The sequence below is a fragment of the Mauremys mutica genome, chromosome 7, assembly GCF_020497125.1.
Source record: "Mauremys mutica isolate MM-2020 ecotype Southern chromosome 7, ASM2049712v1, whole genome shotgun sequence".
NCBI lineage: Eukaryota > Metazoa > Chordata > Testudines > Geoemydidae > Mauremys > Mauremys mutica.
Genome location: NC_059078.1, coordinates 129556444 through 129583558, shown reverse-complemented (window position 1 = coordinate 129583558; position 27115 = coordinate 129556444). Strand labels below are relative to the sequence as shown.

At 46.9% G+C, this 27115-nt stretch overlaps 1 protein-coding gene across 11 annotated transcripts in view; it reads right to left on the bottom strand.

Annotated features, from left to right (window-relative positions):
- Nucleotides 1-27115, bottom strand: part of ALDH18A1 (aldehyde dehydrogenase 18 family member A1) — a 114477-nt gene that overhangs the window by 74166 nt on the left and 13196 nt on the right. For 9 of the 11 annotated variants that reach the window (XM_045024026.1, XM_045024027.1, XM_045024025.1 and 6 more), the window contains one exon: nt 16884-17006. In XM_045024026.1, coding sequence (XP_044879961.1) covers nt 16884-16977 — 94 coding nt within the window. In that variant the 5' untranslated portion in view covers nt 16978-17006. Of the gene's footprint in view, nt 1-16883; nt 17009-20297; nt 20426-27115 lie in introns of those variants that run through there. The other 2 variants (XM_045024033.1, XM_045024035.1) reach the window with 2 other exon arrangements.

Sequence of the window (27115 nt, the reverse complement as noted above, 5' to 3'; positions counted from 1 at the left end):
CTATACCCACAATCATTTTTGTTCCCCTTTTCTGTACGTTTTCCATTACTAATATATCTTTTTTGAGATGGGGCAACCAGAACTGCAAGCAGTATTCAAGGTGTAAGCACAACATGAATTTTATAGTGGCATTATGATATTTACTGTTTTATTATCAATCCCTTTCCTAATGGTTGCTAACGTTCTATTAGCTTTTTTGACAGATGCTGCAAATTGAACATTGGCAACTGGTTGTCCCATTTGCCTTAAGGGAATATCCTATGTGGCAAGGTGGACTGATTTAATCAAATCAATTAAAATTAATTTTAATGTTTCAAATTTGTACTTTTTATTTATTTTCCTAAAGAAACATTGATTCTCATTGGTTGATAATCATTAAAATACATTTATTTGTAACTAAACATAGCCTTTGCACTAAAGTTGGTACTATTTTTTGCTAACCAAGTGGATATACTATATTTATACATATTTATTAAAGCAATTAAATAGCAAAACTTACATTCTTCATTTTTATATTTATTATAGGGCTGTCGATTAATTGCAGTTAATTCATGTGATTAACTCAAAAATTAATGATTAAAAAAATTAATTGCACTGTTAAACAATAGAATACCAACTGAAATGTATTAAATACTTCTGCATGTTTTTCTACATTTTCAAATATATCGATTTCTGATGCAACACAGAATACAAAGTGTACCGTGCTCACTTTATATTTTTTATTACAAATATTTGCACTGTAAAAATGATAAACAAAAGAAATAGTATTTTTCAATTCACCTCATACAAGTACTGTGGTGCAATCTCTATCATGAAAGTGCAACTTACAAATGTAGGTTCTTTTGTTACATAACTGCACTCAAAAACAAGACAATGTCAAACTTTAGAGCCTACAAGTCCACTCAGTCCTACTTCTTATTCAGCCAATTGCTATGAAACAAGTTTGTTTACATTTACGGGAGATAATGCTGCCCACTTCTTAATTACAGTGTCACCTGAAAGCGAGAACAGGCGTTTGCATGGCACTGCTGTAGCTGGTGTCGCAAGATATATATGTGCCAGATGCGCTAAAGATTCATATGCCTCTTCATGCTTCAGTCATCGTTCCAGAGGATATGCTTCCATGCGGATGACGCTCGTTTAAAAAAATGTGTTAATTAAATTTGTGACTAAACTTCTTGGGGGAGAATTGTATGTCTCCTGCTCTGTTTTACCCGCCTTCTGCCATATATTTCATGTTATAGCAGTCTTGGATGGTAACTCAACACATGTTGTTCGTTTTAAGAACATTCTCACTGCAAATTTGACAAAATTCAAAGATGATATCAATGTGAAGTTTCTAAAGATAGCTATATCACGCGACTCAAGATTTAAAAATCTGAAATGCCTTCCAAAATCCGAGAAGGATGAGGTGTGGCGCATTCTTTCAGGAGTCTTACAAAAGCAATACTTTGATGTGGAAACTATAGAACCCAAACCACCAAAAAAGAAAATCAACCTTCTGCTGGTGGCATCTGACTCAGATGATGAAATGATGAACATGTGTCGGTCCACACTGCTTTGGATCGTTATCAAGCAGAACCCATCATCAGCATGGACGCATGTCCTCTGGAATAGTGGTTGAAGCATCAAGGGACAGATGAACCTTTAACCCATCCGGCATGTAAATATCTTGAAACGTCGACTACAACAGTGCCATGCAAACACCTGTTCTCACTTTCAGGTGACATTGTAAACAAGAAGCAGGCAGCATTAATCTTCTGGAAATGTAAACAAACTTGTTTGAGCAATTGGCTGAACAAGTAGGACTGATTGGACTTGTAGGCTCTACAAAGTTTTACATTGTTACATACGGAGAATCACCTCCTGTGAAGTCCATTTGCCCTGAACTGTGAGGCTCTAGGAGGTGTTTGTGGTGATAATTCTTGTAGGAGGAGGCTGTAGGAGTGGAAATTCCACATGCACCTTCTGTGGGTCCTGCCACCAGTTTAGAAAAATCAAGGTCTTTCCAAGGTACGGACACTGGCTTGGATAGATTGTGTTTGTTGGGGGTGTAGACAGTTCTCAACCAAGCCTGAAGACACCCAGAATCTAGTCTTGCTAATCTAGTGTGGGCCATATGGCCCAGAAGTTGTAGGCAGGCCCTTGCTATGGTTTGTGGGCTCTGCTGAATTGTTGAAACAAGGTTGGACATTGTAGTGAATCTCTCTTGGGTAAGTATGCGGAAGAAGAGTCCAGGGCAGTGGAAAGGGCAAAGGGTAAAATGTGATACTGGTAGTGGTTCCTGCATACCACAAAATGTACCAATTATTTGTGTGAGGGATCAATGGCAATGTGAAAAAAAAGCATCCTGAAAGTTGAGGGAAACAAACCAATCTCCTGGATCCAGGCAGGGAATCATTATTGTTAGAGTCACCATTCTGAACTGTTGGGAACAGACAAAGGCATTTAAAGTCTTGAGGTCCAAACTCTTTCCCACGCCCTTTTTTTCTTTGGGATGAGGAAGAGGGACAGGGAGGGCAAGGAGCTGAACTGGATAGAATAGCCTACAGAAATCACCTCTAAAATCCATCTGTCTGAGGTGATGAACTTCCAGGAAGATTGGAGATTACCTCTCCCATTTCCTTAGACGGGGTGGGGGGGGGGAGAGAAGAGAGGCATAATATAGGATCTGGGGTAGGTAGCTCATGACTCTTTACGAACAGGTCAAAACAGACATTTTGAAGGTGTCACCAACTCAGAGGTTATTGTAGAAGAGGGCCCTTTCTTAGTAAATCTGGGCTTTATTCTGGGAGTGGGGTGGAGGGATGTCAACCTGTCCGGTGGGCTGACTGTGGACACAGCAAGACTGTTGAGTCATCTGGGAGTTACTGTATTTTCCTTTTTGTCACAGGCGTATAGAGGCCCAAAGATCATATCATGTTACCCAGAAGTTTTTGAGAAACCGATGAGACCCATTAGTGGCATCACTTAAACTTAGGCCCCTCAAAGGGAGGTTCTTGACAGTATTTTGTACTTCTCAAACGAGGCCAGAAGACTGCAGCCAGGAAGCTCAGCACATGACTACAACAGCAGCCATGGAATGTGCAGCTGTGTTGCTGGCATCAAGTGAGGCCTGGAGAGATGCCTTGGCAACTGTCTGGCCTTCTGAGGTGAGGGCCTAAAACTCTTGGATCATTGTGGATAGTTCTCTAAAAACATCCACTCAATATGCAGTGGCAGGCAAAAAGGCAAACAGAATGTTGGGAATCATTAAGAAATGGATAGCTAATAAGACAAAAAATTATCATAATGCCTCTATATAAATCCATGGTGTGCCCACATCTTGAATACTGCCTGCAGATGTGGTCGCCCTATCTCAAAAAAGATGCACTAGAATTGAAAAAGATTCAGAAAAGGACAACACAAATGGTTAGGGTTATGGAACGGCTTCCATATGATGAGAGATTAATAAGACTGGGACTTTTCAGCTTGGAAAAGAGACGACTAAGGGGGGGGATATGATTGAGGTCTATAAAATAATGACTGGTGTGGAGAAAGTAAATAAGGAAAATGTTATTTACTCCTTCTCATAACACAAGAACTAGGGGTCACCAAATGAAATTAATAGGCAGTAGGTTTAAAACAAACAAAATGAAGTATTTCTTCACACAATGCACAGTCAACCTGTGGAGCTCTTTGCCAGAGAATGTTATGAAGGCCAAGACTATACTCTGAAAAGGGTTAAAAAAAAGAATTAGATAAGTTCATGGAGGATAGGTCCATCAATGGCTCTTAGCCAGGATGGGCAGGGATGGTGTCCCTAGCCTCTGTTTGCCAGAAGCTGTGAATGGGTGACAGGGGATGGATCACTTGATGATTACCTGTTCTGTTCATTCCCTCTGGGGCACCTGGCATTGGCCACTGTCGGAAACAGGATACTGGGCTAGATGGACCTTTGGTCTGACCCAGTATGGCTGTTCTTATGTTCTCTCTAATTCTGAGGCTTTCAACAGAAGATGAGAATTTTGAATCAACTGAAGTCATTTTACCATCAAGACTTGATAATTGACTACTCTGAACTGAAAGGAGGCCAAGAAATAGCTCTTGTGGCCCAGAACGTCATTTTAGCTCCTTGTCAGTGATGTTGCCTGTTCTTTTCGTTAACTGCCCTGAGTGAACGAGATCCCTGTGCAAATGTTTATTGGGTCTTTCCACCAATTCAAGGAGTGTTTGACTTTGGCAGGCATCAAGAGAGGTTTGTCTAACATGTTTGTTTGGTGGAGTCTGGCATGAGGTTCTACAAATATATCAACCGCCACGTGCCCAGAAGTTGAAGGCAATGTCTGGCTGATGTTTGAGGGATGGCTTGAACTCTAAGTGTGCACAGGTTGTAAAATCTATGCTGCAGAAGGAGTGCCCTTGCTTGCCGTGAGCGGAGGTCAGCCCTTATAAATTCCAAAATGTTGTACCGGAGTTAAGGTCGGTTTTTGTACATTGACTTGCAGGCCCAGGTTCAGGAATACGTCTGGCCTGTAGGGCTTCTTCAAAGGAGAGGGACTTGAGGAGACAGTCGTTCAGGTATAGGTAGATCATGATATCCCCCAGCACGCAAATGAGCTGCCACTACAGATTGGACCTGGGAGAATACCCTGAGAGCTGACAAAAGGCCAAAGGGGAGTACTCTGTACTGGTAACAGTCTTGACTCAGAGTAAACCTGAGGAATCGTCTGTGGGACAGTAGGATGGATATGTGGAAATATGCGTCTTGGAGATTGAGGGCCAAGAACCAATCTCCCTGTTCCAGAGATGGAAAAATCGTTACTAATGTGACCATCTTGAATTTTTGGGCCTTCACATATTTGTTCAGAGTCCTGAGGCCTAGTATGGGTCTCCAATCTCCCTTTTTCTTGGGTATTAGGAAATACCGAGAGTAAAAACCTTTGCCACAGAGATGTAGAGGAACGAGTTCTATGGCTCCTAAGCGGAGAAGGTGATCTTTCTCTTGTCGCAACAGATTCTCATGAGAAGGGTACCTGAACAGGACATGGGTGAAGTGGATCCAATACCCATTGGAGACAATTTCCAAGCCCCATCTGTCTGATGTTATATATTCCCAGTTGTGGTGATACAGGGAAAGGTGGCATACAAAGGTATGCAAATGGTTGGGAGGTAGCAGCTGATATCGAAGGGGGTTTCTCTCAGGGCCTTGGCCGAGACATCAAAACTGATGATTTGAAGTGGCAGATTGCAATGTTGAAGACTGGGGCTCTGATGGTTTGCACCTCCGGAATTTGGATTTCTCTCTCTGAGGTTCATAGTAGCATTGTGGCAGGAATTGTGGTTTATGTGGTCTGTGAGAAGACTGAGGACTAAATTTTCTCTTTTATCCAGGTATATAGATCCCCAGTGACCAAAAAGTGGCTCTGGATTCTTTTAGTGTATGGAGTGATGCATTGGTCTTCTCAGCAAACAACTTTGAGCCCTCGGAGAGGAGGTCCTCTACACAGTTGTTTGCACCTCCTTCAGGAAGCCCAAGAGATGCAACCATGAAGCTCGCCGCATCACAACCACTTTGAGATGGACCAGGCTGCTATATCAAATGCATCAAGTGCCGTCTGGGGTGCTGTTTTCGCCACTAACTGCCCTTCATTGATAAGGCTTGAAATTGCTCCCGTTGTGATTCTAGAAGATGGTCAATAAAGGTGTTAAATTTGGTATAGTTACTGTCAGGGCCTGATAGTTTGCAATGTAGAATTGCAAAGTTGCAGATGAGTAGGCTTTTTGTCCAAATAGGTCAAGGCGCTTCCAATCCCTATCATAAGGGTCAGACTTGGAATGAGGTTGCCAGCAACGCAAATTCACTGCATTCACAACAATGGAACTGGGCAGAGGGTGAGGAAAAAAAAAAAAGGAATTTTGTATCACTGGGAGGTACATAATACTTTTTATTGGCCATTCTGCATGTCAGCGTGGCCAATAATGCCGTTTGTCATAAAAGTTTGATTGGATCCAAAATCACCTCATTGATGGGGGAAGGCTGTCCTGGAGGAGGAGGAGGAGGATGTATATAAAATGTCCAGAAGTTTATGGTGGTCTTATCTCCTCAAAAGGTATTTGCAAGGTATCTGCCACCATCTTAGTCAGATCTTGGAAGAGTCTGAAATTGTGTATCAGACAGTGGAAGTGGCATTACTGCCTTGTCTGGCGAGGAGAATGAGATATTAGTGTGTGGTGTAACCTTCTCTTCAAGTCTGCTCCTGCTCCTCCAATATCTCCTCAGGAGGGACTGAGGCTCTACAGGCGGTAGCTTGGGGGAATGCCTCAGTCTCTCAGCGTGTAACACTAGATGCCCAGGAAGAATGGTGCTTATAGGCTGCCCACAGATCCCAACAGAGCCATTCGGACGGAGGAAAAGGCATGTGTGGTTGAGCCCATGGTTGGTCATACCACAGAATTTGGAGGTCCAGACCAAGGGTATGACTGGGGAGGTCCAGGGTGGTACTGGGAAGAAGCGTAGTGAGAATGATGGGAGAGGACCTCCTCCTGTTCTCTGTCAGACTCTCCACTGGAAAATGGTGGAGCTGCATGACACAGTGGTGATTCCTGGGCTTGACATGTGCCTGGCACTGGGGACCCAATACCAATTAAAGGAGACTCCGGTACCTCAGATACCGTGAGGGCCTCAGAGAACTTGAATTCCTGCGGTGCCATAGTAATCAGTACCATAAGGGGTTGTCAGTAATAAGCCAGTGGTACCAAAGGAGCTGGTGACTTTGGCCACACCAAGTGGGCTGATTAGGGTGGCCTCGCAGTTGTCAGTACCAAAGGGGTCCATACTGATGCTGTCTTCCAGAAGGCAGCGTGGTCTCCACTCCTGTCCCTGACTGATGGTACCACTGCTTCAGTACCTGTGCCCCTGGGATCCTTAGCATACTAATGGTATCAATTGCACCGGACCAATGTGATCTGTGGATACCGTGCTTGGATGCCTTCAGTACTGAAGAGACAGAATGTGCTGGAGACTTCTTCTGGCTGGTTCGGGGCTCACTAAGAGGGCTCAAAGCTCTCTTTTTGGAAGTCATACGTGGAGAGTCTGAGGATTTCTTCCTCTGGTCACTGGCCTTTGAGGTGGAAGGCTCTGGAGAAGACTCAATGCCTGGGAGGCTCTGGGCATAAGTCAGACACAGGCTGAAGAGCTCTCTCCACGAGGAGCAGCTTTAGTTTCAGTTCCCTGTTTTTCCAGGATCTGGATTTCAGTTGCATGCAGAAGTTACACTTCTGTGGGATGTGTCCCTCCCCAAGGCAAAAGACACAGCAGGACTGCCTGTCTGTTACCAGAATGGACTCTTTGCAGAAGACACACCTCTTAAATCCTGGTGAACTGGGCATGCCTCTTACTGGGGGCAATCCCCAGTATAGGTGAAAAAGGATAAAGGAAAAAAAAAAACCCTTTTTTATAACAAGGAAGAGAAAAAACTAAAGAAACTCTATAATAAGAAAAAACACTAACAACTAGTTAACAATGAATTTCTAAAGGATAAGTATCCGTGAACGGATTGCTAATCGCTCCATCCCTAGCCAGGAAGGGGTTGAGAAGGAACTCGGGGTGGTTCACCTGTGCAGTGCTAATTAGCCTCAAGGCAGCCCATGAGGAGAGGAGAGCGCATGTGCGAGCCAGACGGACACTGCTACCAAAGATCTCTAATCAGAAGCACAGGGACGCACTTACACCTGCAGTGGAGAACCCTACTGTGGAACACCCACAAGGACACTACTCAAAAAAGTGACTTTACAACCAGTCTGATTGCTCTCAGCTCTAATATACTGATATATAGACTCTTGATTATATTGATATGTAGACCAATGAGCTTTGACTAACAAGTTATTGTTTAAATGAACTCCTCATCCCAGTGTCAATGCAGTGGAGGTAAGTATTACTGGCGGCAGAGGGGAATTAAAAAGCATATCCTTCATTACATTTTGAACATTTGTCCATGTATTAATGATGTTAACCCTGCTGTGGAATTACTAATTTGTGATACATGCTGTCTAAACCTGGTTTGTAATTTCTTGCTAACCAGTGCTGAAGATCCCTCATCTGAAGACAAGCATATGGTGTCACTGCTATGGTTTATGTCAACAGACCCAGCCACCAAGGGTGGGCGGGGGGGGGGGGGGGGGAGAAAAAAAAAAAAAAGAAAGAGAGAGCGAAATGGAGGTTTTACTTACTATAACTGGAAGTTCTTGGAGATGTATGGTTCCTAGCTAAATTCCACGTGGGGGCACATGTGCCATGTACCCAAGTCCAGAAAGTATAACAAGTAGTGTCCTCTGGCCCACATATGTGCAGTAGGTCTCCTTGTGCTCCCAACTGAGGGTATAAGATAGTGCGGGCCAATGCCTCTCCAGTGCCTCCTCTTACCACGAATTCAACAGGGGTAGAGGGCAGGTATTCTAAAACAGATAGGGACCACACACCTCAAAGAACTACCAGCTATAATAAGTAACCTCCATTTCTTTTTTGACTGCTGGTCCCTGTGTGTATTCCACACATGGATGATTGACAAGCAGTACTCAGATTGGAGAGGTGGGGGTGAAAGGAAGCTGGTAACAAAGATGCTTGCTCTACTGCAGATTCCACTTCTGCATCTACAGCAAAGGCCTGAATTAACCCGTAGTGTGTAGCAAATGTGTGGATGGGGCTCCTGGTGGCTGCCCTGCAAAGGTGTTGTATTGGAACCTACAGCAGAGATGATGTAGAGGTGGCCTGGGTACTCGTGGAGTGAGCTGTGACACCTCTGCCAGGGGGTGGGGGAGAGGAGGTGTGTGCTAATCTGTAGCACTCTGTAATACATCCCAAAACCCACACAGAGATCCTTTGAGAGAAAATAGCTTGACCATGTGATAAAACTGTTACTAACCTTTCGTAACTGTTGTTTTTCGAGATGTGTCGCTCATATCTATTCCATGTTATGTGTGTGTGTGCGCGCACTCGCCACATGCACCGGTGTCGAAGTTTTTCCTCAGTGGTATCCATAGGGGACTGGCTCTGGCGCTCTCTGGAGTGGCGTGCATACGTGCCAGTATAAGAGGCGCTGTCGCCCCCCACTCCCTCAGTTCCTTCTTGCCGGAACTCCGACAGTGGGGAAGGAGGGTGGGTCATGGAATGGACATGAGCAACACATCTCAAACAACAGTTACAAACGGTTAGTAACCATTTTTTCTTCAAGTGATTGCTCATGTCCATTCCATGTTAGGGGACTCCCAAGCAGTACCATCAGAGGCGGGTAGGGATAGTTCAGTGGTTTGAGCATTGGCCTGCTAAACCCAGGGTTGAGAGTTCAATACTTGAGGGGGCCACTTAAGGTTTGGGACAAAATCAGTACTTGGTCCTGCTAGTGAAGGTAGGAGGGCTGGACGTGATGTTCCTTCTAGTTCTATGAGATAGGCATATCTCCATATATTATTCATGGACATGTCGATCGCAAGACAGCTCTGCCAAATCCAGCATCATTTCTGGCTTGCTGGGTGATGGAGTAGTGCTCGGTGAACGCATATACTGAAGACCGCATCGCAGCCCAGCAGATATCCTGGATAGGGACATGTACCAGGAAGGCAGCCGAAGACGACTGAGCCTTAGTGGAGTGAGCCGTCACTATCTGTGGAGGCACTGCCTATGCTAACTCGTAGCAGGTGGTGATCAGGTGTCCTATCAAAGGATTTCAAACTGGAAGGCCCTTCATTCTGTCAGCAGTCACAATAGAGTTGAGTCGATCTGTGGAAGGGCTTGGTGTGCTCCAAGTAGAAAGCTAGCGTGCGCCTAATATCTTCTAGAGTATGCAGACTTCTCTCCTCATTGGTCTTGTGAGGTTTCAGATAGAACACTGGAAGGAAGATATCCTGGTTGACATGGAAGTGTGACACCACCTTTGTCAGGAAGGGGCCGCAGCTGCTCCTTGTCCTTGTAGAACACCATATATGGGGACTCCAAAGTGAGGGCTCTAATCTCGGAGACTTGCCTTGCTGTCGTAATGGCTACAAGAATGTGACCTTGTACGACAGGTGTGAGAAACAGCACGAGGCTAGAGGCTCGAAAGGAGTACTTGTAAGCCTGTGAAGGACCAGATTAAGGTCCCATTGGGGAATAGCATCCTGGACTGGGGGGAGGGACATCCTCTCGAGGCCCTTGAGGAACCTTATCGCCATCTTATGAGAGAATACCAATCTTCCTTCAATGTGCGTGTCAAACGCCAAAATGGCCACCAAGTGCACCCTGATCAATGAGATAGCCGCGCCCTGAAGCTATAGGTGCAGGAGGTAGTCCATAATGGCTTGTAAAGAAGTATCAATGGGGCAGATATTTCACTCTGAGGCCCAGTAAGTTTGCAGATGACACTAAACTGGGAGGAGTGGTTGATACGCTGGAGGGTAGGGCTAGGATACAGAGGGACCTAGACAAATTAGAGGATTGGGCCAAAAGAAATATGATGAGGTTCAACAAGGACAAGTGCAGAGTCCTGCACTTAGGACGGAAGAATCCCATGCACTGCTACAGACTAGGGACCGAATGGCTGGGCAGCAGTTCTGCAGAAAAGGACCTAGGGGTTACGGTGGACGAAAAGCTGAATATGAGTCAGTGTGCCCTTGTTGCCAAGAAGGCTAATGGCATTTTGGGTTGTATAAGTAGGGGCATTTCCAGCAGATCGAGGGATGTGATCATTCCCCTCTACTCAGCACTGGTGAGGCCTCATTTGGAGTACTGTGTCCAGTTTTGGGCCCCACAATACAAGAAGGATGTGGATAAATTGGAGAGAGTCCAGTGGAGGGCAACAAAAATGATTAGGGGGCTGGAGCTCATGACTTATGAGGAGAGGCTGAGGGAACTGGGATTGTTTAGTCTGCAGAAGAGAAGAATGAGGGGGGATTTGATAGCTGCTTTCAACTACCTGAAAGGGGGTTCCAAAGAGGATGGATCTAGACTGTTCTCAGTGGTAGAAGATGACAGAACAAGGAGTAATGGTCTCAAGTTGCAGAGGGGGAGGTTTAGGTTGGATATTAGGAAAAACTTTTTCACTAGTAGGGTGGTGAAGAACTGGAATGGGTTACCTAGGGAGGTAGTGGAATCTCCTTCCTTAGAGGATTTTAAGGTCAGGCTTGACAAAGCCCTGGCTGGGATGATTTAGTTGGGTTTGGTCCTGCTTTGAGCAGGGGGTTGGACTAGATGACCTCCGGAGGTCCCTTCCAACCCTGAGATTCTATGATTCTTAGAATTCTATGATTCTAAGCGCAAGATAGGTGGCTCTAGTGAAGGGCTCTCTCCTTTCCAGAAGGACCTGCTAGACCTGAGTAAAGCAGGCCTGCTCCTCAGGGCTCAGCCATGCAGCATCCACACCGTAAGGTGGAGAGAGGCAAGGTTCAAGTGCAGCAATTGCCCGTGATCCTGAGAGAGCAAGTCCAGGCAGTCAGGCAGGGTTCACGAGGGCACCACTGCCAAGTCCATGAGAGTGTCGAAGCATTGCTGGCGAGGCCAGGCCAGGGCAATCATGACGACTCATGCCTTGTGTCTCTTGATCTTGGAGAGGACCCTGCTGATTAGTGGGATCAGTGGAAAAGTGTACATGAGACTATCTGACCATGACAGAAGGAAAGTGTATGACAGCAAGTCGCTTGCAAGGGACTGTGGCGAACAGAACTGGTGACATTTCCTGTTTTGCCTGTTGGTGAATAGGTCTACTTGGGGATCTCCCCACCTCTGGAAGAACGTTTGGGCAATCTCTGAGTGGGGGGGACCACTCGTGGTGAGAAAAGAAGGATCTGCTGAAGCGATCCACCAGGGTGTTCCGGAAGCCAGGGAGATGTGAGGTAGATAGTGTGCTGGTGGATAGCGTGCTGGATGCAGAAGTCCCACAGGCGAAGGGCTTCCTGACACAGGGCTGACGACTGGGCTCCCCTTGTCCTAAGTTCCCTCTAAGCTGCGCGGCAGTGCAGAAGCCTATTAAGCACTGCACAGACGTGCAGGGCTGTAGCGGGAAGAGATGCCTCTCCCCCAGCCCCGGACCTGGCATGGCTGGGGGAGAGGCATCCCTCCCCTGGCCCCAACCCAGCCCAGCCCTGGATCTGCCACAGGTGGGAGAGGCGCCTCTCCCCACTAGCTCAGGTGCTGCTATGGGGAGAAATAGCTGCTGGGAGTTCTCTCTCCCTGCTAGTCCCAGGGCAGCCTGCACCCCAAGCCCCTCATCCCCAGCCCCACCCCAACCCTCTGCCCCACCCTTGAGCCCCGCACCCCCAGCCCCACCCCGGAGCCCTCACCCGCCCCGTCCAACCCTCTGACCCTCATCCCCGGCCCCACCCCAGAGCCCACATCCCCAGTCTGAGCCCTCACCACCCCCCCCAGCCCTGAGCCCCATCCCACAGTCCAACCCCTGGGCTCCATCCCAGCACATGAATTTTGTTATGTGCCCCAATGTGGAGATGTGTGACACATCACCTCCACATTCGTGCACATAACGAGGTGATGTGTCACACATCTCCACATTGGGGCACATAAAATTCATTCCACACATGCTTGGGAAAAAATCAGAGGGAACACTGCCGCCTTGTCTGTTGATGTAGAACATGGAGACTGTGTTGTCCATCAGAACTTGCACCACCTGACCAGACAGATGGGCCAGGAACACCTTGCATGCTAGACGAATGGCCCTGAACTCTTACGTTTATGTGAAGCGACAGCTCCTCCTGTAACCATAGCCCTTGAGTCTTGAGGGTACCGCGGTACACTCCCCAGCCGAGAGGACCCGAGCTGTGCTGAGCGGGTATGCAGTGACCTGGGCAATCAGATCTGACATGGCCGTGAACTTGGTTTAAGATAGGAATGCTCTGGCTCAAGTTGAGTCGAGGACTGTTCTGATGAACTCTATCCTCTGAATGGGGATCAATATTGATTTTTGTTCATTTATCAACAGACCCAGGTCGTGACAGGTGGCTCGCAGCACCTCGATACTGTGCCATACTACCTCTCGGAACAGCCCTTGATAAGCCAGTTGTCCAGGTAGGGATAGATCTGGACCCCCCAATGCCTGAGGTAGGCTGCGACCACCACCATGCACTTTGTAAACACCCTCAGTGCTGTTGCCAGGCTGAATGGGAGCACTGCAAATTGGTAATGCATTTGCCTGACCACAAACCGCAGAAATCTCTTGTGTCCAGGGACTATTGATATGTGGAAGTGTGCGTCCTTTAAGTTGAGGGCGGAGTACCAGTGTCCAGGATCCAGGGAGGGGATAATGAAGGTCAGAGAGAACATGTGGAACTTCAACTTCTTGAGATATCTGTTAAGGTCTCGCAGGTCCAGGATGGGGCGTAGGTCCCCTTTGGAATGAGAAAGTACTAGAAGTAAAAATCTTTCCCTCTTCATTTCACAGCAACTTCCTCCATGGCCCCCAGGCACAGAAGGGCTTGCACCTCCTGGGCGGGTAGTTTCTCGTGAGAAGGGTCCCTGACGAGGGATAGGGAAGGTGGGATAGAACAGAACAAGAAGGTATAACCACTGACAACGTATTGAGGACCTAACGGTGGGTGCTTATGGCGGTCCAAGCGAGGAGGGAAGGCAACAAACGGTGGAAAAATAAGGGACGAGACAGATCCTGGTCCTGACTGTAGACTGGGAGGTCGCCCTTGAGCATCCCTTCAAAATGACTGCCTGTTTTTAGAAGGGGCATGACTAGCGCCCAAATGTGCTCCCGCTGCTGCCAGGTGACCTTGGTGGCGCCAACTGCCCTGTGTCTCTTGGTTCCGCTCTGGTCTCCCTTGGGAACCTGGCTAGGGAAGCGGCGGGCTGCAGGAACATGCTGACCGCCATTTCCCGCATCGCCCATTGGCTAGGAACGTTGAACTGCGGCCACTGGGAGCTGTGGGGTGCCATGCCTGTGGACAGTCAACATCAGCAACATCTTGCAGCCCGCAATCAGCTTACCCTGATGGGCGACTTGCGGCATGTGGGCCGCAGATTGCCCACCACTGCTCTAGAGTCTTTCAGGCTGTGTAACTTGCTGTCCATCTGTTCAGCAAACAGGGCTAAGCCCTCAAATAGGAGGTCCGAGATTGACTGCTGGACTTCTGCCAAGAGGCCAGACTATTGCAGCCACGACGCCCATATCATTGATACCGCCGATGCCATCATTCTGGCTGTGGAATCCACCGCAACTGAGGCGGCTGGAGGGAGGCCCTCTCCAGCACTGCATTGAACTCCTGCTTCATGTCCTGTGGGAGCGAGTAAGCATATTTTGCTGGGTATTGCCATACATTAAAGTGATATCTGCTGAGCAAGGCTTGGTGATTAGCTATCCACAGCTGTCGATTGGCTGTGGAAGAAACTTTCCTGCCGTATAGGAGTCGAGTTGAATTGATCATGACTGTCTCGCTCGTTGGCAGCCGCGAACACTAGTGACCCGGGGAGGAGTGTGTATACAAGTACTCAAACCCCTTTGCAGGAACATAGTACTAACGCTCTGCCCTTTTGGACACAGATTGCAAGGATGATGGGGTCTGCCACAGGGCCTTTACAATTTTGACCACCCCATCGTGGACTGGCAGGGACACCTTTACTGGTGGTGCTGCGGCCAGCACGTCGAATAGGGAGTCTGCTGGTTTGGACATCTCCTCTGCTTTTAGCCCCAGGATCACCATGACCCATGTAAGCAGCTTCTGGTGGGCTTTTACATCATCTTGGGGCACTGTTTGCGATGGGCCTGCAACTGCCTCATCCTGAGGAGGAGGCCAGCCCCAAGGGAGGGATAGGCTTTGCTTCCTGTGTCTGAGGCACCACTTGCCCTGGAGGGGGTTGGTCCTGGGCCCCTTGGCTTGACCTGATCTGCGAGCCCAGGGGGTGGGGGTGGAGGGAGTCGCTATTGCTGGAGGTCCTTCCGATGTCCCCTGGCATGCAGACAAGGCCACAGGTTATACCCCTGCCAGGGTCCTGGCCACTGACCTTGTGGCCACGCACTTGTAGGTTGGCCTGCTGGCTGCACCGGTGTTGGCAGGTCCATGGGGGCCAGCAACTTCTCGCTCCCCAAGCTTAAGGAGAAATACTCTTCTTCTGGTAATCATGTTGGTGCCACCATAGGGTAGGCCTCCCTACTGTATCCGGCGTCCTCTCGCCTGCCGTTTGGAGAGCAGTATCAGGAGCCCGCTGAATGATGCTGCACTTCCAGCAACCATGGGTGATGTATAGCAGCCCGGTAATAGTCTGGGGAGCGATGCCACCTGCTTTAGGCATGGTGCACAGTCTCTGGTGATCGAGAGAGCGGGGACTGTCCATAACACCACGGCAACAGGCATCAGGGCTTGTGAGAGCGCCGAGGGGACTCTGGTGACAGTCTCCAGGGCTCCACAATATGTACCTGTGGCCTGGTACCACGGGTCCAGCGACTGCGTGTTGTGACCCCAGCGATCAGTACCCGAAGTTTGGCAATCGGTGCCTGTAACTTGTCTGGTCTCAGATCTGTGGTCCGGGATGTGGTTCCGGAGATTGTTGGCACAGTCCCAGGGACCTTCGGGATGACTTGTGTAGGAGCGCCATTGACAGCTTTCCCCTTGAAGCGGGTGAGAGGGCAGGGTTCCTGGGCCTCTCCTCCCACAGGGTTGGCAGTACGAGGGGTCAGCAACCTTTCAGAAGCGGTGTGCCGAGTCTTCATTTATTCACTCTGATTTAAGGTTTCGTGTGCCGGTAATACATTTTAACGTTTTTAGAAGGTCTCTTTCTATAAGTCTATAATATGTAACTAAACTATTGTTGTATGTAAAATAAATAAGGCTTTTTTAAATGTTTAAGAAGCTTCATTTAAAATTAAATTAAAATACAGAGTCCCCCGGAGCAGTGGCCAGGATCCGGGCAGTGTGAGTGCCACTGAAAATCAGTTTGCGTGCTGCCTTCGGCACACGTGCCATAGGTTGCCTACCCCTGCTCTAGAGGATGCCAGAGCCAGTTCCCTATAGATACCACTGAGGAAAAACTTCCGGCATCGGTGCATGTGGCAAGCATATACACCTAACATTGGATGGACATGAGCAACCAATTGAAGAACTTTCTGCTATGGCAATAAAAAGTCTTGGTAACTTCCCGATTGGTTTGGTACTTTGCAGGTTGAACACCAGGGCATGTCGGACATCAAGGGAGCGAAGTCTCTTCTCTTTGGCAGAAGTGTAGAGAAAAAAGACAGGTAAGTAGATACTTTGGTTGTTGTGGAAGAGAGGACACAGGATTCCCACTCAGGCCATGCAGTGGTAAGAAGGAACTGGAGAGGCCTCAGCCCTCACTGTCTCTTATGCCCTCAGTTGGAAGCACAAGGAAATCCACTGCACATGTGCAGGCCAACGAACACTGTTAGCATTTCCAGACTCGGGTGCATGGCGCACATGTGTACCCATGTGTGGAATACACATAAGGACCAGCATTCAAAGAACTGGTTGTTATGGGAATTGGGGAAGGAGATATATAGCCATTTTTACTTCTAAATCTCTCTTCGGTTTAGGAAAAAGAAATCTAACACACATATGACAGACATTGTTGTATGCAATCTTGAAGTGGTGGCAGCAAGTAAGCAGTATTCACAGAAAACACCAGTATTTCTTGACTGAAATTGTGGTTTCCATTCTGACAAAAAGGTGATACCTCAGGCATTTGCTTGAATAATTATTATTGTACTGAGGAAGGAAGTTGCAGTAAGGACCCAGACCTCTGTCTACAGTTCACTCCGACACCTGTAGGTCTTGGACGAAAGGGAAAGGCAGCCCATAAACTCTGATGTGGTGCAGAAAGGTGTGAAGATAAGGGTATAAGAGATGCTGAGAGATATCCCCTGACCAGTGTTATTACAAACAAGTCCTTTCCCTTGGATACTTACAAGGCTGGGAAACAGCTGTGATGTACTGTGGTGAGAAGAGGAGGTATCGTCCAGGGGAGCGGAAGGAGGGGCTCAGAGCAGCTCGACCCAACATTGTGAGATGTTTGGGAGGATCAAGGATACCTGCAAGTTAAGAAAAAAAGTCTCATCAATCTCAGTGAACTTGCCTCCCTATTCCCACCATTAAAGTACACACCCAATCCTGCGCACCAAGATACCCAGCAGTACATGCCCTTCTCAAAATCCTCTGTGGCATTAGGCATGTACCAGACTTCACTTCCTCCAAGAGCATTCAATTGCCAGTTGCACTCACAGCAGGCCTTCTGTGGCATGCACACACCATCATGCATCCTGCAACGCAAAACTGATCACAAAATGTGTATGGAGTGACATACAGGCATCTATAGTTATATTTAACGCATTTATCTTGCCACATGTCTTGTAAAGATGGCAAGATGCCTACCAGTGAGGAAGCGACAGATGCCTAAATCTCAACGGAATATTACTCCAGACTTTCTTCTGTGCCCGCCCACTGGACCACCGCACTGTCAAATGCAGAGCCCCAGTGTGCACAGTTTAAACAGTGTGAGATCCATGTGTCTTATATTTAAATTACACACAGATTGCAAAATCAAATACTCAAAAGTTAGGAAATGCCAGAACTAAGTTTGCTTGTGCAACCTTAATGCATACATACATAGGGCTGAATTATGATATAGTTTTCAGTTACATGATCACATGCTGTTTTTTCTCATTGGCCCCTGCCTCGTTCAGTGCACAGAACAGACTATGCTCACTTAATGAGCAGCTCTTCAATAGTTTTCTCTTTGTTGTTCAGTGTGTGACCATATGCCTTATTTACTGCACACTACTTGAACCCAAGACAGAATTAATAATTCCCTCATGGACTTTTCTGTAACGCTTATCATTATAGTATCCAAGTATTTCACAAACACCCTGTGAGGTGAAAGGGTATTATCCCCATTTTACAGCTGGGAAACGAACACAAAGCAATTAAAGGTCAAAAAAGAGTCCACTAATTTTAAATGCCCAATTTGAGATGCCTAGAACCTAATTTTTCCAGAGTACTTAGCATTATATGGCTCTTTAAATGTTCAAATCATAGCTTCCATCAACTTCAGTTACAGCTGTGAATGCTCAGCACTTCTGCATATTAGACCCCAGGAACTCAAGTCAGGCATCCAGAAAATGAGAATACAATTAGTGACCACCTGTGAAAAGTTTGGTTTAAGAGACTTACCCGCATCACACAGAAACTGTGGCAGAGGCAAGGTAGTATGGAAAGGAGGGGGGAGCATATAAATTCAGAAAGAACAGAGGAAGCCAAGAGCAGGGTGGAAAAGGGGGAAGACATTTGAAGGGGAAAGAATAGTCAAAAGAACTTAAATCTATATCAAGGAAAATACAAAAGAGACTCAGGCATCTCAGCCAGGATCACAAAAAGACCTCTCTATCACAAGGATAAAAGCTCATCTGTGAAGGAGACAGGTTCTTAGGGGCTAGTTGAAGGCTGCAGAATGGACATGATTTAAGAAACAACTCAAACCTCACCATTTTCCATACCAAGTACAAAGCACATTTCTTTATCTTCCCTCAATAACAAATATGGTATAACAAGCCAATTTTTTTTTAATTTCATATATTTTTCCCCTTGAGGGGAAAGAGGAAGGAAGGAGAAAACATTTCACATATGCTAGGTACATTGCTTAATACAATTCTGGAAGACAGTAAGTTGATGAGGGTGATACAAGAACCTGCATAGACTAGATCAATTCGACTGGTAGCCACAAACTAAACTCTAAAGAAATGTTCCACTAAATATTGAAAACCCTCATTTAAAAGAAGGAATGTGGGAGGAGGGGAGAAAAAAAAAGAGAGAAGTCACCCTTGTGTTATTTTTTCAGATAGAAAATGCTACCCAGTGTTAGAGATCGTATCTATCCATAGTCCTTATATGGCCCACATCACCAGAATATGTGAACATCTCAGTCCTTCATCACATTTATCCTCTCAACATCCCTAAGGTAGGGAAGTACTATTATCCCCCATTTTACAGATAAGGATTTGCCCAACATCACACATGGAGCCTGTGGTGGAACAAGGAAATGAACCCAGGTCTCCCAATTCCTAAGCTACCACCTTTACCACTAGACCAGAAGTAGGCAACCTATGGCACGGGTGCCGAAGGCGGCACGCAAGGTGATTTTCAGTGGCACTCACACTGCCCGGGTCCTGGCTACTGGACCGGGGGGCTTTGCATTTTAAATTTAGTTTTAAATGAAGCTTCTTAAACATTTTTTAAAATCTTATTTACTTTACATACAATAATAGTTTAGTTATATATTATAGACTTATAGAAAGAGACCTTCTAAAAATGTTAAAATGTATTATTGGCACGCAAAACCTTAAATTAGAGTGAATAAATGACGAGTCAGCACACCACTTCTGAAAGGTTGCCAACCCCTGCACTAGACCATCTATACTATAGACAAGGAGGAATCAATGCTTCCCTGGAGATTTAACTTGGCTTTTCCTGATGTACTGAGAGTCTTAACCTTACTGTTGCAGTCTTTTTTTGTATTTAGTTTCCTTACAGTTTAAGTTTAAAAAATAAAAAGCATTTAAATGCATATTTTTTAAAAAAGCACCTGCATTTATTTCAATGCTAAATCCTGAAACACACAGGATGTTACCTTAAAAGCCTCCCACCCACAAAATAATCCTTTCTTTAAGAGATTCTGTGCTAAGCCAAGGATGAGAAAATTCAGCCCCAAAAACAGTTGTATAAAAGACAGCTATGATTCACATCAAGTGGGGCTCAGAATAAAGTATGGTCTTGCCCACAGCTAGTGAATAAATTCACTCAGGCTTTATAATGGTTTACAAGGGTCAGACATGAACAATGTAGAATATGTATCCCAGGATGTCAGGAATCCATTCCAGCAAGAAGTTGGATGAGAGAAATCTGCATCCAAAGGCATCAGGAACCCCTATGAAGAGGAAGAAAAACCTTCCTTTCTTTTCAATAAGAGAACAAATATAGTAAACTCTTCTATAGTGCTTTTAATCTGAGTATCTCAAATATGAAATGCAATTCTTCTGCGAATTAAGTGACTTGCCCAGGTCACACAGCCAATCTGCAGCAGAGTTTGGAATAGACCCTCAGATCCTTACTCTAAACTATCCTTCAACTTGCATGGGACAGACTTTAGTGAAGGGGCAAACTATGTTATTGGCAGGCACAATGACCACTCAAGCACAGACAGGAAGTTAGTCTAGCTAACTCAGCACAGACTACCAGATACAATCTATTGCTATGAATAAATCCTATCACCTGCAAGTGTCAGTCCATGTACAGAGCGTTCAGAACAGTTAGAGAATTTGTTTCTGTACCTGACACGTCCTGCTGTGATGTGAGAGAAATTTCTGACAGAAGCAGCAGTGAAGCCAACAGCAGCTGCAGTGAAGGCAGGAGAAAGACTACATTTCTGCAGTCTCAACTGAAGACAGACACAGCTCATTTGCAGCAGCCAATCCCAGAGCTTCTGGCAGTACAAGCCACATCAGCTCCACCAGAGCGTACCAAGAGCTATCTCAGAAACCTCACTCTAAGCTCTTCCCTCCCACCAGCACACCCCTCTCCAACCCTGCTGCCCCAGCAGCTGATGTAACTCTACTCCACGTTGCAGCACAAAATCCAGAGTTTTAAGACTGTAGCGTCAACAAGTGGTTAATGGGTGGCAAGCCCCAGCACAGGCCAGACAGTGCTACTCCCACACTTAGTACGCAGCATGCTGGCTTCTCGTCCTGCACCCTCCTCTTCTTTCCAGGCCTACTAGTTTTCTGATAATGGTTGCAGACTGGCTGTAGATGCCCTCCTCCCTGCTTTCAGGGACAGGCTGGCCCTCAATTTTACCTTTACTCCAATCTCCTCCTCCCATTTTCCATAACATTACAGATCCCTTCACCATAGTGGGAGAGTCAGTTTGCTCTTTACTGACTTCCTCTCCCCCATCAGTTCACACTCCAGTTGCTATGTTAAAGGGGAAGACACTAGGTTTTTTGGTAATTAATAGTGTTTGTACTTTCTATACAGGTCTGTCGCATCTTACGCACATTTAACATGCGTGAATTCAGCTTTACGTGGTTGGCAAAAACAAAAAAAGAGAAAAACAACAATTTAGATACTGTTCCGGTAGTGCGGGCGATTCTGCCCACCATTACACTCAATGTAATTTTGACTATACGTGGTTTTTGCTTTACGCGCTGACCGCGGAACGTAACCCCAGCATAAGATGAGACAGACCTGTAGTTGCTTTCATATTCACCGCCATTACAGAATGCAAACTGACTTCTCTGCTTGATTCAGACACATGCTACACAGCCTCAGGGCTGCACCCACTGTGGTTCTAGTCCTATTTTGCTAGTGTAATTCCAAATTAATTCCAGTGTTGCAAACTATTAGGATTAGCATAGGTCTCACAATGTTTGGTGTTTTAATTAAAGGTTGCATTACCCAAGAATTTTAACTTTCGTATTTTTTTTTTTTAATGAAGTAAATTTCTAGACCTCATGGCTACAGCGAACAGCTTGAAAATTTGTGGACACTACAGACTCTGACATCAGAAAGCAAGTAGAGAGTGTAGTACGAAGAGGACCTGAAACATAAGCCCATGTATCAGAGGCCTGAGCTAAAGTAGTCAAAACCTTGCTGATATAAAGCAAAGTTAAGTTGTGAGCAAGAAGCACGCCCTGCTCACAGAATTCGGCAAGCATAGGGCTGATATTGCTAACAGGGTCGGCTCTGGCTTTTTTGCTGCCCCAAGCAAAAAAACCAAAAAACAAAAAAAACCCACACCTGTGGGGCGGCCGGAGCCAGGGTGCAAACTTTCGGCTAGTGGGACTCCCTGTGCTGCAGACGTGCCCCAGGCAGTGGAGTGCGTGCCCCAGCTAGCAGGGGGGTGAGAGAGAAGGGGGGCGGCCAGGGCTTCCTTCAGCCAGGGCACTCACCAGTCAGCCCTTCCCGCTGCGCCGCCTGTCGGGAGGGCTCCGCGCCACTCCGGTCGGCAGGGAGGGAAGGACGTGGGCTGCCGGGCTTGCTGCAGACCTGGCACTGGCTGGGGCAGACGGAGCGCGCAGCCAGCTCCCAGCAGGGCACTCTCCTCCTCCGCGCCGCCACCCCCGCAGGGCAGCCAGAGCAGCAAACAAAAAGGGCAGCCATGCCACCCTAGGATTGGACAGAAGCCGCCCCTTAGAATCTGCCGCCCCAAGCACGAGCTTGCTTGGCTGGGTGCCGGCCCTGATTGCTAAAGCACATATTCCTAAGAGCTGTGAGGACAAAGCATTCACACAAGCACATTCCAGAAAGGTGGTACCAGAACACCCTGATAAATACATTCCTCAAAGATAACAGGAACATGCTGAGTCATCTTAAAGGATAAGGTCAGGATGACAGCATGATGGATAGAGATATTTTAATTGAACCTACAAGTACAAGGCAATGGCGCCCTAATACATCAAAGAGTGGCACCCTGATACGTCAAGGATGATACGTAACTTGTTTGGTGTATAAAGATGTATCTCAGAGGGAGTGTCTTCGACCAGCTGAGGGGACAGAGCTGCATCCATTGTCACAAGCATACATGAACTAGTGTAACTAGACATTGATCCAGGGAGCTAGGACCATGCTTTGCTGACAATAAACCTGACCAAGCGCCTTCGCACCTCAACGGATTTTGTGGTCATTGGGCGGTTCGCTCGAGATCTGCTGTGCCAGCTATCTGTGCAGAGCTAGACCACCACAACACACACACACACACACACGTGCACAGCCAAACATCTGACGACATGAAGGGTTGTTATTATAAAGTCTTGTGATTTTGGGGGTCACTCCAACTCATGATTTTGAACACTTGGAGTTGGCAACACTGGAACTTGCACTCTCCACAACTATATTGGGGTGATTCTGAAACAACTGAAGTGGGGAAGAATAGCCAAACACAGGGGCATCTATTCTTAGTGCAAAAACAGTTATTCATTTCCCCAGTCCAGATGTCTTTATAGAATCTCTCTCTATTAACTAGGTATATATTCATTTTGATATAGAGATACACCTAGTAAAGATGAGCAACTTTCCCCTGGACTAGGGCCACCTTGACAATTCTTAAATATAACTTTGAAATAGACTGCTCCAGTATCCCCCTTAAACCATTATTCAAAATATCCACAACCATCACCATAGCAACTCAGGGTATGTCTACATTATGAAATTAGGTCAATTTTATAGAAGTCAATCTTTAGAAAGCGATTTTATACAGTCAATCATGTATGTCCCTACTAAGCACAGTAGGTCAGCAGAGTGCGTCCTCAATACCGTGGCTAGCATTGACTCACAGAGTGGTGCACTGTGGATAGCTATCCCACAGTCCTTGCTGCCCACTGGAATTCTGGGTTAAGCTCCCAATGCCTGATGGGGCAAAAACATTGTCACGGGTGGTTTTGGGTACATCATCAGTATCCCTTCCCTCCCTCCCTCCTTGAAAGCAATGGCAAACAATCATTTCGCTCCTTTTTGCCTGGGTTACCCATGCAGACACCATAGCATGGCAAGCCTGGAGCCCGCTCAGCTCAGCACTGCTGTTGCGAGCATTGTAAACACCTCGTGCATTATCCTGCAGTATGTGCAGAGCCTGGCTAGGAACCGCCAGCACATGGACGATTGTGAGGAGGATATGGACACAGATGTTTCTGAAAGCAAGGGATGTGGCAATTGGGACATCATGGTGGCAGTGGGGCAGGTTGATACAGTGGAATGCCAATTCTGGACCCGACAAAAAGCACATACTGGTGGGACCGCATAGCATTGTGGGTATGGGATGATTCCCACTGGCTGCAAAACTTTCACATGCATAAGGCCACTTTCATGGAACTTTGAGTTGCTTTTCCCCACCCTGACAATTGCTTTCCCCCTGCCCTGACAGTTGAGAAGCAAGTGGCGATAGCCCTGTGGAAGCTTGCAATGCCTGACTGCTACTGGTCAGTCAGGAATCAATTCAGAGTAGGCAAATCCACCTTGGGGGCTGCTGTGATCCAAGCAGCCAAGGCAATCAGTAACCTTCTGCTAACAAGGGTAGTGACTCTAGGAAATGTGCAGGTCATAGTGGATGGCTCTGCTACAATGGGATTCCCTAATTATGGTGGAGCGATAGACGGAACGCATATCCTTATCTTGGCACCAGACCACCTTGCCAAACAGTACATAAACTGCAAGGGGTACTTCTCAATGGTGCTGCAAGCACTGGTGGATCACAAGAGACGTTTCACCGACATGAACATGGGATGGTCGGGAAAGGTGCGTGAATCATAGAATCTTAGACTAAGGTCAGAAGGGACGATTATGATCATCTAGTCTGACCTCCTGCACAACTCAGGCCACAGAATCTCACCCACCCACTCTTGTAACAAACCCCTAACCTATGTCTGAGTTATTGAAGTCCTCAAATCATGGTTTAAAGACCTCAATGTGCAGAGAATCCTCCAGCCACTGACCCGTGCCCCACACTGCAGAGGAAAGCAAAAACCCCTCAGGGCCTCTGCCAATCTGCCCTGCAGGAAAATTCCTTCCCGACCCTAAATATAGCGATTAGCTAAACCCTGAGCATGTGGGCAAGACTCACCAGCCAGCACCCAAAAAATAATTCTCTGTAGTAACTCAGATCCCACCCCATCACAGGCCATTGGGCCTATTTACCGCTAATAGTCAAAGATCAATTAATTGCCAAAATTAGGCTATCCCATCATACCATCCCCTCCATAAACTTGTCAAGCTTAGTCTTGAAGCCAGATATGACTTTTGACCCCACTGCTCCCCTTGGAATGTTGTTCCAGAACTTCACTCCTCTGATGGTTACAAACCTTCACCTAATTTCAAGTCTAAACTTCCTAATGTCCAGTTTATATCCATTTGTTAAACCTCAGCGCAACCAATATTCCCATTGTTATTGCTGCGGACTCCATAATATCTGAGAGAGTAAGGGAAGACATTATGGCGGGGTGGGAGGTTGAGGCAAATCACCTGGAGGCCAATTTTGAACAATCAGACAGAGCGATTAGAAGAGCACAGCTAGGCACGCTGTGCCTCAGAGAGGCTTTGAAAAACAGTTTCATGACTGGCCAGGCTACGGTGTTACAGTTGTGTGTTTTTCTCCTTGATGCAAAACTGCCCCCTTTGTTGAATGTACTTCCCTGTAAGCCAATCCCCCTCCCACCTTTGACCACAGCTGGAAAAAGAAATAAAGTCCCTATTGTTTTGAATCCATTCATTATTTATTAAAAAAAAGTGAGATCAAAAATAGCCTGGGTGGGGTGGGGGAGAAGGGAAGGACAAGGCCACATTGCTTATTGTAGCCACACTATGAATCAAAGCTGTTTGAATGACCACCTTCTGTTGCTTGGGCCATCCTCTGGAGTTGAGTGGCTGGGTGCCTGGAGCCTCCCCCAACACGTTCTTGGGCGTCTGGGTGAGGAGGATATGGAACTTGGTGAGGAGGGCAGGCGGTTATACAATGGATGCAGCGAGAGTCTGTGCTCTAGTTGCCTTTCCTGCAGCTCCACCAGATGCCTGATCATGTCCGTTTGTTCCCCCATTAGCCTCAGCATCTCCTCCTGCGTGTTCTGATCATGCTCATTGTATGATTTCTTGGCCTCTGCCATCGAATGCATCCATTCATTCAGCTGTGCCCCATCAGTGCAGGAGGGCTGCATGAGCTCAGAAAACATGTCATCGCGAGTACGTTTTTTTCACCTTCTAACCTGCAATAACCTCAGGGACGGAGTTGATATGGGGAGCATAGAAACATTTGCACCTGCAGGAGGGATAAAAAGGGAAAGTAAAATATAAGAAGATAAAATTTCTGAGAACAAAAGGGAGAGACTCTTTCACAGTGAATCAAGCAATTCACAGCAGACAGCACGTGTGCTTTAGGTACAAGGTCGCATTTTGCCTTTTATATTGAGCACCTTCCGGTATGGTGACACATCACACACGGCTAGGCAACAGAATTCGGTTTCCAGGAAGCCATGGTAAGCCAAAGGGTACGCAGGTTTGGCTTCTTCCGCCTTCATAACATGTGGAAAGTGTTTCAAACTGCAGCACCCTCCTTTCCCATAGCAAGCAATGCCAGTTGGGTTTGTCATTTAAAAGGAGGGGCTGAGGTTTTGGAGTGGATGTGCAGCACACCCCTCCCCACACCACGTGACTATTCTCCAGGATGATCCCTTTTAGCCAAGCGCAAAGAGCCCAGCATAAACGAGTTCCTTTTACTGTGCCCTTACAAAAATTCCCCTATTTCAACCAGGTGACCATGAATGATATCACACTCCTGAGGCTGACACAGAATGATAAAGATCGAATGTTGCATGAATGCGACCAAAACCCAGGACCATTCGCTGCCATGCTTTGTGCTGCAATGATTCCAGACTACTTGCTACTGGCTTGGCGTGGTAAAATGTCCTACCGTGGAGGACAAAATAAGCAGCCCTCCCCAGAAACCTTATGCAAAGGCTTTCAGAGTACCTCCAGGAGAGCTCCATCCCCAGACATGTTAACGGCTTTTCCAGTAGCTGTACTGGCCGCGAATGCATCCCAATTCTTCAGGACGAATCAAACATTAAACACAATTGCTTTTAACCCCTATAGTGTAGTTACAAATGGGCACTCACCAGAGATGCCTTCTCCACCTTCAGGGTCCGGGAACTCGCCTTGGGAGGGTATTGGCTCCAGGGTGATGAAAAGGTCCTGGCTGCCAGGGAGAACGGATTCTCCACTTGCCTGCTGCCCATTCTCCTCCGCCTCTTCCTCCACAAAATCCTTCTCCGTGTTGCGTAAGACTCCCCCCTTGCAGGTGTCCACGGACAGTGGAGGGGTACTAGTAGGGTCCCCCCCATAGAATGGCATGCAGCTGATCATAAAAACGGCATGTATGGGGCTCTGACCCAGAGTGACTGTTTGCCTCCTTGGTCTTGTAGTAGGCTTGCCTGATCTCCTTAACTTTCATGCACCACTGGTGTGTCTCCCTGGTGTAGCCTCTCTCCACCATGCCCTGTGCAATTTTGGCATATATATCAGCATTTCTTCTGCTGGATCGGAGTTCCGCCTGCACAGATTCTTCTCCCCATACAGCAATCAGATCCGGTGTCTCCTGTTCACTCCA